We start from the raw sequence: 19,224 nt of genomic DNA, 5'->3' as shown, positions 1-19,224 counted from the left end.
GAGTACAAAAATACAACAGCACACACACGGGACTTGGCACCATCTACCTTCTGCTATTTCTTGTGCATTCTGTGAAACTCCTGCAGCAGCAATTGTTATTTATAGCCTTCATTTACTTGAAGTATTTTTAAGAATAAGCAAATAAAAATGGCAGCAGGAATAGTAATAAAAAAAAAAATAATGCACAACAACAACAACAACAAGAACAGGTAACGGATTTGGTTCATCTTTTTGTCATCTCTCTGATTAAAGTGTATCCAGTCACCCTCTTTTCTTTCTCCAGATCAAGAAAATGATAAAAACAATACTCTATACTATTTAACTTCCTTAACATTCAGCTAACTGACATGGGTGATCTCTGAAGGGAAACCATATAACTTTAGGCAAACCACAGTGATTGCCCAAATCACCACTCTATTCAGGTTATAGGGTTTATAAATACCCTCTGACCACTACATAGTATAAACAAAGAAAGGTGTGTATGCTAGGAAATGTTTATATAACAAATTCACAGGGTCTGCATTAAGAGATTATTTCTGTTGTACTGTTACCACTTGTTACTTTTCAAATTTTGGATGGCGTCAATGAAAACAGTGTTAAAATTGCAGCCCATATAAAACAAGTCATGACAATCGTTTGATGTTGGTAGTACAATAAGGTTACACCATAATCTGAGCATTAAATCCATCTTAATGGAGCCTTCAGATATTTCAAAAGCAGTCATGAAGCTGAAGACAAACATACTGAAGAATGCGTGTGTGAAACAGTAAATTTTATGTTATTAGCCGCAAAACTTACTATGGCTTGTCCTTTATGTATCTGAGGCAGGGGAGGGTCACCATGACAAATACACAATATACTGACTGCCTTTATTTTTAAGGCACGAAAGCCACTCAGTAATAACTACAACATGGTAGACTGTCTGGCGCTATTCTTAATTTGACATTATGCAGACATGATTGTTCAGTGCAACCTTTAAGGTCAAATGAAGTTACCACTATTTTTTGCCACTACTGAAGTAAACTCTACCTCTGTCTCGCAGTACCAGGGTTTTTTTCAAATTTCTTCCAGATGAATATACGCCATTCACAGCTGCAGTTGCTGTATTTTCTGGTTTAGCAAAACTGGAACAAGAACTGGACATTGAAGGAAAGAACCTGTTTTCTCCCTGTGGTTGAAATTTTTCTGTCCCACCAGACGATGAAGGCTTGATGTGATCATACCTAAAACAAGGAATAGTAAATTGCTTCATAGATACCAAGTACTGCAATCCAACACTAGCCAATACCAGTTTTCCAGATGTCATTTCCAGATGAAAAAAAGACAGCACATAGGTACATCATTACACAGTTATCACACACAGCTGTAAGAGCTATACCTTTGTTCAGACGATGCATTAAGATGAAATCACTAGGTAATACCATCAAACTTCGCACACATACAGTGCAAGGTACCTTCTAGGTAGCTTTCTGTAGTGGATAACTATTGGGATTTATTATTCTTTTATCAAAGGATTAGCACTTTTTTTTTGAAAATTTCTCCCATTCCTATGTGTGTGTGTGTGTGTGTGTGTGTGTGTGTGGGGGCATGCATCTTCTGGGGACATACTGTAATATTTCACTTTGAGTTAAGATGGCTCACTAAGACCCTGCGTCATTCACTTCTAACAAACTGTGGAATACTAGAACACCAGTCTTAGCAAAACAAAGTAGTTTATTGTACAACAGTAAAATTAAGTTTTGTTTTGTGGGGGGGGGGGGGGGGGAGTATTTTGGCTTACTAAAGTTCATAACAAGTACCTTCTCTATAGTCCCACACAACCGGGATGCAGTCCTTTTCAGTAGGTCTCTCCATACAATTGGGATATAGTTTTTTTTCCAGCAAGTAACTCTCTCTTTTAGTTTCCTGTAAGAGAAAATCTTCAGCCCCCTCCTAGTGTCTTCTTCATTCACTCTACTAATTATCTTCTAGAGCTACTGCTCTGGGCATCAACCCCCCTTATAAGAAGAGCAAAACACTCTGCACAGGCTTACCTCAGCCCTCTTTTTTATACAGCATTTACTGTTTCTTTAAGCAAACCTGCTCTAAGTAATACGGCAACATTGTAAAAACAAAAAACACCAAACCAAGTAAAGTCACAAGGAAGGATGGAGTCTTCAGAGCACAGTGTCACTTTAAAAAGCTTTATTAAAATTACTAACGTTAAGCAGTTTCATCCCCAAAATGTCAGGACTTCTTCAGAACAAAGTACAAAAAAGGTGTGCCCTATTTATATACCTCATGGGCGGCTCTAATTAACAAATCAATCAATTACATTAAAAGTACATGTCATTAGAAAAAACTGCAGCTGACCATAAAAATGTTTTAAAAAATTCCAATACACATAATACACAGATGGATTTAAATCCTTCCTAAGAATAAATAAGCAATTAGATAATAAATAAGCAATTAGATAAAAATAACTATAAGAAGACATAGCCCCCATAACATACACAAATGCCTGACCAGAGTAACTTTTTCTACTTTGATCTGAAGAAATCCTGACATTTTGGGGACGAAAGCACTTAACGTTGGTAATTTTAATAAAGCTTTTTAAAGCAGCACTCTGCTCTGAAGACTTCAACCTTCCTTGTGACTTTAATACAGCAACATTCCCATTCTGAAGTGACTGCAACATTTTTCTGGCTATTACGACAAACGTTCCTCTCTGTTCTTAAAGAAACATTTCTTAGTTGCAATTTATACATGCTACACACACACAGCACTATATACAATATTTGCATTCACTGAAGCAATCAAACAGAATCCTACAACTGACCCCTCCAGCTTAAAACAACCGGCATGCCATCCACATTATGTTGGTACGAGCCAAGTCAATGTCGTACTTTAAATGGCTGTAGTCCATGCAGTGCAGTACTTATGTTCTCCAATCTTTCTAGTATTTCAGTCCTGGGCAGCTGTCTGTCTGACATCCTGTTCAGCCTCTTAAGATCACACGAAACTCTTGAATGCTTCATTAGTTTTCAGGGCAAATGCTATGGAACTATTCCACTTACTTTGTGGCTCCTCCATTACCTCTGTTTTAAACCAGCTCATTGTGACTACTGCATTCTGTGAAGTTTTAAGTTAACATTTTATAGGTTCACACACAAGTACTAGGCTAGGCCAGCAGTCCTTGCAGGTCATTATAAGCCTAGCCAATTTCCTTTTTGGTGCTTGAATCAAGCTACCACATTTGGTGTTAGATTGGTTTTACCAATCCCATGGTCAATAATTCTATATTAGCTATAGCAAGAATAACTGGGATAATACCGTAGATTTGAGGGGATCCATGCATGGAATAAAGCATTCAGGAGCTGCCTCTATCAGGAGTACATTCTATTTTCTCCTAGAATAGTTTGAATATGGAACACTTCCTTGCTCACAAAAGTTTTACTTCTTGTTTCTGTGGCTTTCCTTCTTCACTAGAGTTACTAGTTTCTTTTTCATGGGAGTTACTAGCCTGTAACTACATAGGTTTGTACTTCCTTCAAAATGTCAATATGGAACATCTGCTCTGGTCTTCTTTTACTAGTCTGCCTACCTCTGCAGTTTACCTTATTAAATGTTTCATTAATTTCAAATAGACCCAGTCATTTAGCTAAACTAAAACAAACACCTTTTATACATTTTACACCTTTTCATCCTTATTATATACCCCTTATGTAGCTTGGGCTCTTCCAATGTGTTCCAAGACTATGGCCATCACCACTTTCAGCTTATCTTATAAGATGGAATAGTGCTTTATGACACTTTTATATATAGGTCTCTCTTTCCAAGTTTCTCTTGCAAAATCCAATAGCCCACAAGGGTGACTTTGATATTAAAATTCAAAAGTACTTAATCCTGTCATGGCTTGTGACACCTCTATTGGCCAACAGGAAGTATAGTACTACATGATCCCAATTTATTGTCATCTTCCTCAATAACTTTTTTTTTCAGCATGGATTTTATTATTTAGTTAAAATGCTCCACCACTCAATCTGCTTGGGATGGAACACTATGTTTTTTAATTGCTTGGCCTTAAAGCACTGGTAATGCTGATACATTATTCTGATCAGTACTGTCCCCTGGTCTTTGATAAAGGGGTAAGCATGTGTGAAGAAAGAAAAACTACTTGGATATCCCTATTCTGGAAAACAACGAGTAACTACCTAGCTCTAGCTTTATTAACAACCTAAGGATATATTCAGGGTACTTAGTTGCTTAACCTAAAATATACTGAAACCCGATGCTGGATTTTCCCAATGGTACAAAAGTATTTATAGCAATACATTTACATGGCACCTCTAGGACAGGCATTACAATCAAAAGAGTCTTAAAACCTGGATGTGGGGATGTCTTCTGAAATTCAGGGCATCCAGCACAGATGTTATCAACTTTTTCATTATTCATGGCCAGAAAAGCTTACTAGGATTCTTGCTTTAGTCTTATCTATTTTTAGGTGTCCTACTAGTACATGGCTCTGTGCTACTCAGATCACCAGACGAAAGGACGGGGCACACTGACAGTTGATGTACTACTTCCTCTTGTAGCCTGATTTACTCTGATCAACAAATCATTTTTATACTCAAAGTAGAAACATCTCGTTTACCCCCCCCCTACAATTTTAGCTACATTTTATATATTTAACATTTGTTGACTGGGAAAGTTTGACCAAGACGGAACCTATTTTCAGTGGCGGCTTGGGGAGAAATGCTACAGACACATCTTTGGAATGTGCAAGGAAACCGGAGTGCCTGGAGGATACCCACACAAATGCAGGGAGGACATGCAGACTCTGCAGAGAAGCCACCCCAGCTGAGAATCAAACCGGAGAACCTGTTGCTGTGAGGTGATGACGTTAACTGCTACACCACAGCGCCACCCATATTTCCCCTTGTGCTGCAAGTGTCATTTTGTCACTGTGGCTTTAAAAAAAAAAAAAAGGACTTACTTGAATGTCAGTCAACTATTTAGTATACTCCTGGTCAGTCTATTGTAAAATAGAAGGTTCTGCCTTCTCTCCAACCAACACAGGTACTTGGGCCTCAGTTTCTAACTCTTCTCCATGGAAAGGCAACTTATACAAATAGTCCTTAGTGTCACTACAATGTCTTCCTTATTTAGGTTTGTCTTGTTCCCTTTCTTTACGAACCTGATGCAGAGAACAGTCTTCTTCTAATTAGAGGTCTTCCTATACTTTGAATAAATAATATCATCATTTGGGTTTTGTTCAAGGTTCTTTGGCTTGTTAGTGTCACACTACTTTCTTTTTCATTCTTTATACAACTCTCACCCATCTCCCAGTGACTAAACACCACTCTCTCAATGTCCTTTTTTCCCTAAAGTTTGCTCCCTCTCTGCAAAAGAATTTACTCAATGTTATTTTGTTTTTTTTTTTTTTTTACTGGTTGCCTAAAGTCTCCCCTTATTTGAGGTTTCTGTCTTACACTGACAGAAATGGGTATGGAACTTTGGATGTGCCATTTCTCTCTCTAACTACTCTGATAAAATTGTACTGGTAACGGTTTCTTCCCCAACACTCACCTGCAACTTAGAATTCTATTTCTGAGGCTTCCTGTTTTAGCTTGAGAAAAAACTTTGAATTCTGATCATGTTGTAAACTTTTCTAACTTCATTCCCTCAAAATACACGCCTTCTCTTCAGTTTTTCTAATCACTTCTATTCCCTGCTCTCCAACACTTTCAGGCTGCAATGACACCTTTACTCTCTGCTTTGCAACATTTTTAAGCTACAATATTTAATGCATACAAGCCATTTTTGAGTCTGCACTTACTGGCTGCTCTGTCATAGCTGTATGCTCACATATCTCATAAATGGTGTAGGTTCTTCTCTCAGTATCATTGTACAAAGTTTTGCACCTTTAGCAGTTTCTAACACTATGTCCTGATCTTTGCTGGATGGAACTCCAATACAGGAGGTTTAAGGTATTACACATGGAGTACACTAGTGCAGCTGGGCCTTTCCTGGTTCGTCTGTGTTTTTACCTTTTGGTTTGGATTTGTGTTGACTCAAGCACTCTACTGAATGTGTCTGGCAGTTGCCCCCGCCCCCACTACTTTTTATATATTAAGCAGACATATGTCTACAGGGCTGATAACTTTTTGGTTCCCCTCCTCACACTAACAAGCTAATCTATCAAAATGATTACCTTATTCTATTTGATTTCATGACTGTTTCAAGTGGGGAAAATTCTTCTACATCATCATGTCACTTGTTAAACAGAGTACAACAGCAACAGGATAAATAATCTACCCAAATACAGTTTATACTTTTAGCTGAGCAAAGGGATAGCATTTGTTTTTTCAGGAATGCAAACTACTTCAATTACTCTGCTAGTAAGTTTTTTTTTACGTACATGTTTGCTCCTTTATCAGTGTGGCCATACAGACCAAACTGAACAGTCTTTTGCAGGTCTCTGCCATCAAAACATTAAACTTAATTCATTTTGCAGTAACAATGCAAAGGAATGCAGACTCAACTATTTTAGCAAATGCTTTATCACACCCCATAAGCATATCATCATTAGTAGCATGCTTTTCAGAGGTTATAGCTTTCAGAGGTATAACAGTGCTGGTAAGCACTAGTACAAAGTCCAGTTATGTGACCCATTTCTCAAAATTAAAACAGATTAATTCTATAACTGAAACAAACATTTGACATTGGTTTTACTACAGGTGTACACTACTCAGTTCTGTACATAGTTTTATGGCACAGCAATCTTTCCACTGATACACACACAAAAAAAAAAAAAAAAACTTTCAGCATCCTTAGCATCAATTGGACATAACTTTCTTAAAACAGCAGGTATAAAGACCTCAGAATTTTCAAAATATAGTATTTCTACCACTTTAGTTTGCTGGCCCTCACGATTTAGACGTAATACAATTACATGCTTTAAGTCACATAATTGTGATCTTATCATTTTGTTACAAACACAACAATGAAACTTTTGAGCTTGTGTCTGAGGTAACACTAGCTTTGGCAACAAATACTTTTTTTTTTTTTTTTTTTTTACATAAATACAAACAAATCTTTCAGGCATTGGCAATAATGTTTTTCTAACCTGCCATTATACCAAAGCAATCATTCCCATAACTGTCCAAATTGTTCTTAAAACAACCAAACTAGTGTTTACTTCAATATAATATGGTAGTATATTCCATGTACCAGCAACTCTCCAACAGAACCAAATTTTACAGTCCTGATACTCTAACCCTTTATGTTCATAATTTCTTTCAGCAGTTCAATGTGCAGCTGGTCTGGAAGGATCCTTGCCCATCTGACCTGGTTCCATACTTCCTGGTAAGCACAATACTTGAAGGCTACAAGCTATGCCTCTAGGTTGTCCTCACTGGTTATCTGTCTTAGAGATCAGACGATCATTGGCACAGTTACTGACTGGGTCATTGCCACCAACATTTCACTTCAGCGATGACAGTCTGCAGTTTTCCCTCTGTAAAAAAAACTTGATACAACAATTCTGCTACTTCAAAGTGGGAGGAAATTATGTCCAAAACAGGTGGCCTTCTTATAGACAGTGAAATGTACAGTCTTAGAAATTTTGCAAGGAAGAAAAATGTGCCAAAAAGATACTCACCCATGCCATCCACCAATATGGAATATTAAAGCTAACGAAAACTTAAAAAAAAACTGTGAAGTTTATTGTTCAAAGAAAATAAAAATGCAAGTTCTTCCCAAAACAAAAGGATTATGGTTTAATACTTCACATCAAATAAAGTCAATACAGTGACATACAACTGATATAGTCTCTTTCAGTACATCTCTCTCTCTCTCTGTTCCTCTCTTTTCTGGATTCCAACAGGAACAGTCTCCAGCTTCTTCCAGGCCTATTTTTCCAAATGTTAATCCACTCTGCTCTCTTTCTCTTCCAGAGTCACCACTACAGACATCAAATCCTCCTCAAAGAAGAGCAAACAATCTCTGCATGGGTTTACTGTAGCCCTCCTTTTATACAGTATTAATTGTTTCATTATGCAAACTTGCTCTAACTGACAGAGTAAATTTCTCTCTGTTCTTAAACCAACAATCCCATTTTAAACTAATGGCAACACTTCTTTGGCTAATACAAACACTCAGCTTTGTTCTGAAAAAAAAAAAAAAAAAAAAGATTTTATTTCTACACAAAATACTGCACTATTTACAATACTTAAAGTGCGCAGATTTGCCAGTTTACCTATAAGCCCCCGAATAACTGTTTTTCATTTGACAATTACTGTAAAGTTACAATGAACAAAATTTGCAGCAGAACACCATGTTGGTAGCCTTCTTCCTAAATTATATATACCAACTACATGGTCACACCACTGTGAAAAGAGCCCCCAAAAAAAAAAAAAAAAAAGGCATTCGGCTGGATTACACAATACAACACAATGCTGTGAAACTCAACACCAAATAAAATATTTGGGAAAAAAACAAACAGTCATCCAAAAATCCAGCAACAACTTGTAGGATAGCAAAGATTTACCACGCTTTGCTACCCCACATTCATAAAGTCAGCAAACTTGCAAGATAGGACAGCAGAAGACAAACCTATAAGAATAGAATAAATCGCATACTTGCAAAGTCAGCAAACTTGCAAGATAGGACAGCAGAAGACAAACCTGTAAGAATAGAATAAATCACAAACTTGCATGAGTAACAAACTCCAGCTACAGTATAGACAAGTCATTTAGACAATGGGGGGAAGCCACCACCTCTAAAAGGTTTCCTCAATGATCAACTGATATAATGAGGATATATTTGTTATATCTGACTTTGGAGGCCTTCTGCAGTGGGTAACTTTTGAGAATAATTCCAAGCAGTGGACATTAAGCCTCCCCAGTGACCAAAGGTAAACGAAGAAGCCCTACAGGCAAGTCTTCAGAATACAAAGTCCTGAAGCAACAAGGTGATAAAGTGATAAAAAGGAGTTTAACTTATAGAATTGTAGTCCAAACAATAATGTTATAGCACCAGTCTCCACAATGCAGATATTTTTAAAAAAAGCAACGGGAGGAGTCATGTTCTTGGTGAAGTATCATTTGAAGGAAATATTTTTAAAAGGGCTGTTATCCAATGGATGGCAAAGCCCAAAAGAATTAGCAATCCACTTTTGACATCTTCACTGTAACTTCCAGTGAAGTGGCTATCTACCCTAAAGTGTTTTCTCTGCAACTTCCAAGACCTTTCGTCCCTTCAATAAAGCAGACGAATGATTGCTTCTTCTGAAGTCATGTATCCTATTCAGATAAAACATGAATTGGTGGGACATGAACAAGGTCTGAAGGTTCTCCCAACATCCAAAGTTCTGCAGCTGGAAAAAATAGGGCTGATGACCATACTGGCTTAATGACAATTTTAGTATTACTTTGGGACAAAAGTGGGCAAGTCCCAAGAGAAAATCAGTCCTTGAAAATGTCCAAATAAGGTTCTCTACAAATAATTGCATGAAGCTCAGGAATGCTAAGAGCAGAGGTGATGAATATCAAGATGAGTGTTACTCAAGAGATGACCTTAACAGTACTGAAACAGCCAGTTCAAATGGAAGAAAGGCAAGCCTGTTGATCTACAGAGCTTAAACTGTAAGGAGGAAAGTGATTCTTAAGCAAAATTGAAGATGTAGAAAGATTACATTATTGTCATTTAGGAAATATAGATACAACCGAAATGAAATTTTGGGCATCAGCTCATCAGAGTACAGAAACAATGCAAGTATAAAAAGAATAAGAGAATAAGAGAAGACATATACACCATTATATCCAAGGACTAATGCACATAAAAATACTCATAATCTACTTCTCTATTCAGGTAAAATGACCCATACATATAAACCTAAACATATGAACAAATAAAAATGTAAACAGAAAAGAGAAGAAAAGGCAGTTTGTTAATACTGCACATGAGGAATTATTGCACTTTTAAAAGAAAGAGAAAGATATTGCAAAAAGACAGAGATATGCAGCTTTGCAACAGAATAACTGAAACAAAGTCATGTGGATGTTTAAAAATCAGTCAAGGCCACCTGCACTATCCAAATGGAAACTTTTTCCTACTTTATCGAACAGACTAATGACTGGCTCCCTGGCAGCTTCTAACATATCTAAGACACTCTCTGAAAGACCTGTCATGAACATCATAAGAAAATATACAGTGAAGTTCAGCCAGCTGTCTTACCTACATTGCCAGGAACTGAAAGCCTAAAACTACACCTTCGAAAGCCACCAGGCAGTAGCAAGGATGAGTCTTGGTCCTTCTCCTATAGCTTTGCGGCTAGGTGCAAAAATGGGACAAAATGGAAGAAAGATGTACAGGATTCTTACATACCACAGAAATTTAAATTTATCCAACAAACTATTTGTCCTGTGGTACCAAGTAGGATGGGAGGCACATTCTCTATACAATAAACAGGTTGCCTCAAGGTCGCACAATTTCAAGATTATTTTGCCCAATCAGGGCTCACAAATCCACAGCTTAAGAAAGTATGTGTGCAAGAACACTGGGATGTGAGCTGTTTTTAAAGTAATACCACAGTCTGTAGTCCACTGACAAACCTGCAATGTCGCTTTGCAAAAGTATTATGTGCATGGGGCAGTACTTGTTTATATGCCATCTGTGATGTCTGGCAAATATCCCATTGGATTACCACAATAAATGTGATATCCCCCACTTAAAATGTGGATCAGTAATTAAGGAGCCTCAATTCTCACCACTGACTCTAGTGGGGGGAGCATCACAGAAATAACCAGAGCACAGTACACACGGAAGTAAAATTCCACAATTTCCCTTACGAGCACAACAGAAGCATGCTTGTTTTTTTCCTGGGATTGGATTATATACCTTTGACCCAGCCCAAATGCAATCTCTTACCATAGACTTCAGAGCAGTGTGTTCCACTGACACACACTCAAAATAAATTTTAAATCTCACACACACCAACACTTATGGGAAGCCCGACACAAACTTTCAGCTGTTTTCCCCTCCCTAATACAAATGGTAACACTGCCACTAGAGTCAGACAGGTCTACATGCCCTTCAAATGATGATCAGTTATTAAAAATTAAATATCAAAAGAAATGATAGCCATGACCAGAAGCAGCCAGGCATTCAAGGTGACCTGGGGAGTATCACACATGGTATAAGCACTTTCTAACCTCTAAAGAACACACCGACTCTCCATCCACAATGTAAAGTAATAAAAAACATTTAATAAGTAAAATGATTACAAGAATGTAAATCAATAACTTTCAATAAACACCAGAATTCAATCACCATAAATGTAAAATTAAACTGTTGGATAGAAGTCCATCATCTTAGAAAAAACTGTATGTAAATAGCTAAACTTTCCTAATCTAACTAGAGGATACTGCCCCTGATCTAATCTAAAACACATCAGCAAGGCAAAGGCAGGCTTACAGTTCTGGTGAGTGCTTTTTCCGGGCATTTCCTGCACAGCACTGTAACTGATTGCAGCTCTCAACTAACTGCTCAGCACTGTAACGGAATTCAGCAGTCTTTTATATTCCAGGTTAACAAGTCTCAGCAGTCTTATTTTAAATATAACAGTCAGTTGTTTTAACAAGTTCTTTTCTGTCATTCAGCTGTTGAAATAATCACCTAGCAACCAGGAACATTCTAATGACATCATCTACTGCTCAGCGGATTCTTCACAAACAGTTTGTACACCTTAGAATCTCCCTCACAAATGCGTGCAATTAGAAGTGTATCAAAACACGGACAGATTCTTTAGAAATTTTCTTCACACAGCGAAATAATCAACATTTAAAACGTATTTACTTTTCACAATTGGACAATACAAATTAATCTGAAAATACACAAAAACCTCCTGCCAGACATGCTAACACAGATGACAGCATTTTAATTTTCTTCACACCATCTGACACAGGAAATGGGAGTTCAATTCTCAATTCTCCTTCCAGAGTTATTGTGTTGAACATTGCCTGTGGCTCCATTTAGTGTATGTGGAGCACCACTTTTTGAAGGTCCATTTCTCCTGGGGGACCCCCCCCCAAAAAAAAAAAATAAAAAACAAATGAGCTAATGTAAGCTCACCAACAAGTTAGCAAAATCCTCATCAGGCAACTCAAAGAAAATATCAGGAAGCATTCAGTAATCCAGAAGATACCAACATGGATTCTCTTGGATTTATTTTTCCAAGTCATTTGGGTTTCTAATATCATGAATGGAATGGATCCCATTCCTAAGTCGGCATATAATTAAAGTTCATGAAATTAGTATTGTTTCAATCTTTGATGATTGCAGGTGTTGAGAACAGCATTTTAGTCTATGTGTCCAGAACAAACTCCTTCTGCAATTCATATGTTGTTACATGTATTGGCAGCATATCTAAGTAAGACTGCAGATTCTTTACTAGAGCCATGCCCCTACTACTAATGGTATTTGTCTGGGTATCTTTCTTCCACAATGCTCTCATTTCTGCTTGCAAATCCTGATATTTTCTGGCTATGTTTCTCCGTACATCAGGCACTGTAATCACTACGTGTAGCAGTTGCAATGATCAATGCTACTTTTGCCTTTTTTTCATGGACTACAATATCTGATTTCGCACATCTATGTTTTGACCTGTTGGTAATGGGAGATCCCATGTGATGTATGTTTCATCATTTTCTATTAATACTTTCCGATTCATGTTTCTGATGCTTCCCAACCACTTCTACATTGTAGTGTTGCACAATCCCCAGTGCAACAGTCTTGCCACATTACTGTGCCTTTCAGTGTACAGGCCCTCTGCCATAAGTGTATTACATCCAGCAGCAAGATGTTCAACCGTTTCCATTTTTTTTAAACATAACCTACATTCGTCTGTTTTTCTCCACATGTTCAAAGGACCTTGCAAACCAACATGTATGTACTCCACCATCCTGGACTGCCATTATTAACCTTTTATCTTTTGGTTTCAACTTGCCTCACTTTAATCACTCTTGCTTCAAATCCACATCAATATGAGGTTGTTCCAGCAGAGCTCTGTACTTGCCACAATATTTGCCTTTTCCACATTTCTTTCCTTCTCATCTGATCCTTCTCCTTATATTCTTTTTGCTTTTTTTACACATTCAGTTGCTGTCTGATTTTTGTCTATGTCTGGTTTAGTTTCCATTCCCACTTTACACCATAATGCTTCTGCTAAACTAAGCATATAGGGCATCCTAGACTTCCTTGCCATAAGTTTTAAAACTTTCACTATGCTTGAATCTGATGGAGTCAGCAGATAAGTATGTATTCCCACAACTGCAGATCTATACATGTAATCAATTTCAAGGTGGCCCATACCGCCTCCACAGCAATGAATACATCATCTTGGCATACACTGATTTTTATATGTCATTTGATAAGCGTGAATCACTTTTCTTGTTTACCTGTCCAACTGACCCAATACCTTTTGAGGCCAGTCACTCCAAAACTAAGTTAGAATAGGAACAGCAAATCTGTTTATAGCCTGGACTTTATTCCTAGATGTTAAGACGGTTTTCAATATTAGTCTTAGTGTTCTGAAATATTCCTTACTGAGTTGTATTCACACACACTGTCAATTCCAAACATTTATACACTCCCCCCTGCTCAAGCCCCTTTGTATCACATTCCTCTACCAGACTGACATTTTCTTTGTACTGCAACTTTCCAAAAGTTGCTTTTGCTCATCTATCAAGACCAAATGTCATTTTTATACTGTCTGATAAAGTTTTCCACTTGCAGTTGTACTTTCAACTCCAAATCTGATGAAAGTACAGTTGTGTACACTTACCATAAATATATATGTTCAAGTGTATTCACTGTTGCAGTCATTACATTTGGGTAATCTGCTGGCAGGTTGACCTCAGTCAGCCTGAATAACAAAGTCTTGGGTCCTGTGTCGGCTGTTGTCCCTTCTTCCATGACATCAGGTCGTCAGGACATGCAGCCGATACCATTTTCATCAGTTTTTCTTGCACCAGATGTCAGGGTGCCCCTCAAATGGGGAGCAAAAAAAAAAAAAAAAAAAAAATATATATATATATATATATATATATATATATATATATATATATATATATATATATATATATATATATATATATATATATACACACACACACACACACACACACACATGTAATTTAGAACACAAAAAATATACCTCCAAATAAAAGCAAACACAACAAAAAGGCTTTTGAGCATAGTAACAGAAAGAAGGAGATATAAAAAAGAGAAAAGTAGGGGGCTGGCGGGTGGGTAACCAGGACTGCAACAGTGAATACACTCGAACATCTACATTTATGGTAAGTGTACACAACTGCACTATGTTCTTCATGTTTCACTGATGCAGTCATTACATTTGGTTGGAATCCCAAAGCTATGGTTGGGAGGATGGAATTATACAGCATTAGGAGCAGCTATAAGGCCCTGCAGGACAGCAGTGGCAAAGCCTGCTCTGGATTTAGAGAAGAGAGGTACATGGTAATGCTTTGTGAACGTATGAACTGAGCTCCATAGAGCAGCTTCTAGAATGTCTCTGGTAGGAACCCCTCTAAGAAAGGCTGCAGAAGTAGATGCAGCCCTGGTGGAATGGGATCTGATCCCCTTGGGGACAGGTTTACCATGATGCGTGTAGCAGAAACGAATACAATGGCTTATCCATTTTGAAATTGTCTGGTTTGAGATAGCCTTTCCCTCTGTCCCTGCAGCAAATGCCACCAATAGTTGCTCAGATTTTCTTAGAGATTTTGTCCTATTCAAGTAGAATGTTACTTGTCTGTGTACATCCAATGAATGTAGAATCCACTCCCCCTTGTTCTGTGGATTTGGGGAAAAAGTTGGCAGATGGATGGTCTGATTAAGAGCCACACCGGATAGCACTTCAGGTATAAAGGATGGATTTGTCCTGAGCGCTACCCTGCCCGGGTATTAAATAATAAAAGGTTCCACTGCCATAAGAGCCTGTAGTTCTGAGATCCTTCTAGCTGAAGTGACTGCTAAAAGAAAAGCTGTCTTCCAAGAGAGAAATTTTATGTCCGCAGTAGCAGCTGGCTCAAAAGGAAGCAGGGGGAGTTTTTTCCAACACAAAACTGAGGTCCCATGCAGGAGTTGGTGCTCTCCTGGGAGGTCTTAAATTTTTGGCACCTCCGAGATGCTGCTTTAGCAGGGGATGAGAAAAGAGGGGAGGCTCTGTGTTGTAATGAGCTGAAATGGCGTGGATTTTTATGGAAGAGAAAGATAGGCCCTTGTGAAGCATCTCAGTTAAACATTGCAGAATCTGAGGAATATTGGGCATTTCTGTGCTTATTCCTTGTGCCCGATTCCAGGCACAGAATCTTTTCTATTTATCAGCATAAGATTTTCTAGTGCTAGGCCTTCTAGCCTCCAAAATGACATCCATCACAGGTTTGCTGAGAGATGTGACTGGTGAAATTAATTAGTTGATTAACCATGCTGCAGGATTCAGAGTTTGGAGCTGTCTGTGTAGAATTTGAAAGTTCTGCTGAGACAGTAGATAAGGTGTCTGTGGCAAGTACCACGGAGGTAGGTGTGACATATTGCGTAGGAGCGGGTACCAGCGTTGGCGAGGCCAGTCTGGAGCAATCAGAATCATTTTTGCTTTTTCCTGTCTGACTTTTAGTAATACCTTGGAGAGCAGAGGCAGAGGGGGAAAAGCATAGACTGATAGGTTTTTCCAGCTGAAGGATAAAGCATCCACTTTTCAAGCTTTTTTGTGATGGATTCTTGTGCAGAATTTGTCCAACTGATAGTTTTGGGGTGAGGCAAAAAGATCCATGTCTGGGCTCCCCCATTTGCGTGTCAACATGCTAATGATTTGCAGATCCAGTTTCCATTCATGTGGGTCCGTAAGATTTCTGCTTAGTTTGTCTGCCAGAGTATTTTGCTTTCCTGGCAGGAATTGATCTTGTAGATGTATTTGGTAAGACAAGGCTGTGTTCCACAAGGCCATGGTTAGTCTGCAAAGGGGATAGGTATGGGTACCCCCCTGCTTGTTTATGTACAACACGACTGTGGTGTTGTCCGTCCTTATCAGTAGTTGTCCTGGATGAAGAAAGTCCTTGAAAGCTGTCAGAGCATTCTGTATAGCTAGCATCTCTTTCTGGCTGATATGCAGGTGCATTTGATTTGGCCTCCATTCGCCCTGATTGCATCTCGCTGCCAGATGCGCCCCCCCCCCCCAAGCATAGTCTGATGCGTCTGTAGTCAGGGTTTGGGTGGCAGGGGGTGGAATGAATGACAGTCTCTTGTTTTGGTGATAGGCCTCTGCCCACCATAGGAACTCTTGCGGCAGGCAAGGAATGATAGGAATCATTGTTTCCAGGCTGTGACAATGTTGACTCCATAAGCTTTTTAGGTACCATTGAAGTTTCCTCATATGCAGTCTTGCATATGGAATTAGAAGAATGCAGGAAGCCATGAACCCAAAGGCCTGCAGAATTTGTCTTGAAGATAACTGGGGTTTTGTGGCCACTTGTTTGAAGTAAGTCATCAACTGGATTGTTTGTCTGGCGTGAGGTAAGCCATCTGGGCAGTTGTATTCAAGCTTGCACCCACGAATGTAATTTTTTGAAAGGGTACCACTTTCTTTTTGTTTATGGTGTACCCTAGGCAAGTTAGGAGCCTTTTTACAAATGCCAGATGCTGTAGAAGAGAGTGTCCTTGTTTTCTGCCTGATTTAGGCAGTCATCCAGATAAGGATAAATTTGAATGTTTCTTTGTCTGAAAAATGCAATTACTGGTGCCAGGCACTTTGTGAAGACCCTGGGCTCAGTAGATAAGCCAAAGGGCAGTGCAGAGAACTGGTAATGCAAATAGCCTGCTTTGAAGTGGAGGTATCTTCTGCAAGATTCCCCAACTGGGATATGCAGGTAAGCCTCTTTTACGTCTAGAGTTACCAACCAGGCATCTTTGCCTAGCATAGGCAGTAACTGTTGTAGAGTCAGCATGTCCAGGAAAGTACTTATCCATTCCAGAATTGGACGCCATGATTTGTCTTTTCTGGGTACCAGGAAAAGTCTTTAATAAAAACCTTCTCCTTTTTCCTTTTCTGGTACTGGTTGAATAGCCTCCATATCCATGAGGGATATAACTTGTTTCTGGGCCTCTGCCCACTGATTTGGAGGCAGATCTGGCCATCCGTTTGGAATTGGCAACGTGTGGAAATGAAATCTGTATCCCTGGGATACTATATTTAAAACCCACTTGTCCGGGGTAATTAGATGCCAATTTTGTGCATGAAGTGCTAGTTTTCCCCCCAAAGGGGCTGCCAAAAGATAAATGCTTAGAAATGGCAGAGTAAAGTCATTGAGACTGTTTACCGTAGGGGGGTGCCTTGCTACTTCCAGATTTGGAGGTGGAGGCACAACATTGTTTTGCTCTGAAAGTTTCTTGTGACTGAAACCTGGAGCCTTTGGAGTGTCTGGGTTTGACCTGAGTGGCTCTGGTGGGTACTGGAAAGGACCAAGTCTTAGTAGGCCAGTGCCTACTGAATCTGGGTGGCTGCATTTGTAGGAAATCTTTTACAGTTTGCATAGATTTAGCTTGGTCTTCCATCTTTTTCAAAACCTCCTCTGCCTTATTACCAAATAGACTGCCCTGTTGTAAAGGAGCATCCAACAATTTTGCTTTAACATAATCAGGCAGATTTTGCTCCTTGAGCCAAGCATCCAGTTACAGCAGCCCTGCAAGAGGCCTCCAAGGAATCAAAACCACATTGCAAAGTATGCTTTCCAACTTGTTCAGCTGAATGCAATAAATCCTGTAACTCTTTATTTTCAACACAGTCAGAAATCAACATCATTTTCTGTTTAAGTAAACCCATGACATGCTGCTGATATTTAAGCATATGAAATTGACAGTTTAAAGCCAGGGTTGCAAAAGTGTAAACCTTCTTACCCCACCTATCCAGCACCCTGGAGTCTCTATCAGAAGGGGTAGGATTTTTAGCAGTAAAAGCCTTAACACCCTTGGGACCCTGATAAATTGTTTCAGGGTCAGCAGTAGGGTTTTTAAAAAGAAATTTGTGGGAGTCAGGACCCCTGCAATATCTGTCTGGCTTACTAGGAGCCGGAGGCAGGGAATCAGGAGCCATGCTGGATTCTGAGAAAACATCATCAACAATGTCTAGAACTGGAGGTATAGCCAAAGGCCTATGCTGAGGAAGAAGAAGGAAATCCCCAAGTCTCTTTTTGGATTCTGAAAAATCCTGACACTCCCAATGAAAATGTTCCCTTAAGGTATGCAAAGTTTCTCCAAAAGAAAATCCTCAGGAGGAGAAGCAGAAGGGATGGATTCTTCTGCATCAGAGTCCTCATAAGGTGGAATAGAGAATTCCTGATCAGAAGAGGAATCAGAAGAAATGGAAACCTGATCTGAAGATTCATAATCAATGTCTTGCCTAGGCCTCTTAGCAGGAGGGGGTTGGGAACCCCTGATCAAGGTAATTAAATCCTCAGCCATTTTGATAATTTGTTTTTTAGGCATAGGGGCCTGAGCATGTGGCCCATGCGTAAGTTTTTTAGACAGAAGTTGGTTTTGGTCTTGTTTTAGAGGCCTGAGCATGTGGCCCATGCGTAAGTTTTTTAGACAGAAGTTGGTTTTGGTCTTGTTTTAGAGGATGGCGTTGGTTTAATATACAAATCTTTAGGCCTGAAAACACCCTCAGAAGCCAATGCCTGCTCAGCGGCTCTGGACCCATCTAAGGGAGAGAGATCCACAGGTTCAATACTGGAAGTGTCTCGCGGCATACCGCACTCCGAATGGGTCTTAGTAGAGGCCTGAAAATCAAAAGTAGCGGGTATCAGGGGCTGCAAAAGCACCTCACTGAGTACTGGTGAACCGGCGACTGGCTTAGGAGAAGCTTAGTCGTCAGTTTTGGACCTCGACGGTCTTTTTCTTTGTGTTTTTTGTGAATTTCGGTATTCAGATCGCTAACCAATGACATTCCTGGATAGTTAAATCTTGAGCCAAAATATTTAGATGCAAAAATATACCGACGCTTAATAGTGCGTTGGTTAAATTTGGCACAAAACCGACAGCAAGGCATGTTGTGGTCAGGGGCTAGGCAAGGAATACAGTACAAATGAAAATCCTTATGAAGTATTTGCTTCCCACAAGCAATACAATTATTAACTTTTACTGACATCGGTAAGGAGCAAGAAAAAGTTT

The 19,224-nt window shown here is 39.1% G+C and overlaps 1 protein-coding gene across 1 annotated transcript in view; it reads right to left on the bottom strand.

The window, feature by feature from the left end:
* The window catches only part of MKRN2 (makorin ring finger protein 2), a 382,638-nt gene that overhangs the window by 280,448 nt on the left and 82,966 nt on the right, over positions 1 to 19,224 (bottom strand). Inside the window, exon 3 of the mRNA XM_044076413.1 lies at positions 1,030 to 1,223. Within this exon, the coding sequence (XP_043932348.1) occupies positions 1,030 to 1,223 (194 nt within the window). The remainder of the gene's footprint in view (positions 1 to 1,029; positions 1,224 to 19,224) is intronic.

This window comes from Protopterus annectens, chromosome 7.part0, assembly GCF_019279795.1.
Source record: "Protopterus annectens isolate FY-2018-M chromosome 7.part0, PAN1.0, whole genome shotgun sequence".
Taxonomy (NCBI): Eukaryota; Metazoa; Chordata; order Ceratodontiformes; family Protopteridae; genus Protopterus; species Protopterus annectens.
The sequence above is the reverse complement of the archived record's forward strand: the minus strand, read 5'-3'. Positions and strand labels throughout refer to the sequence as shown.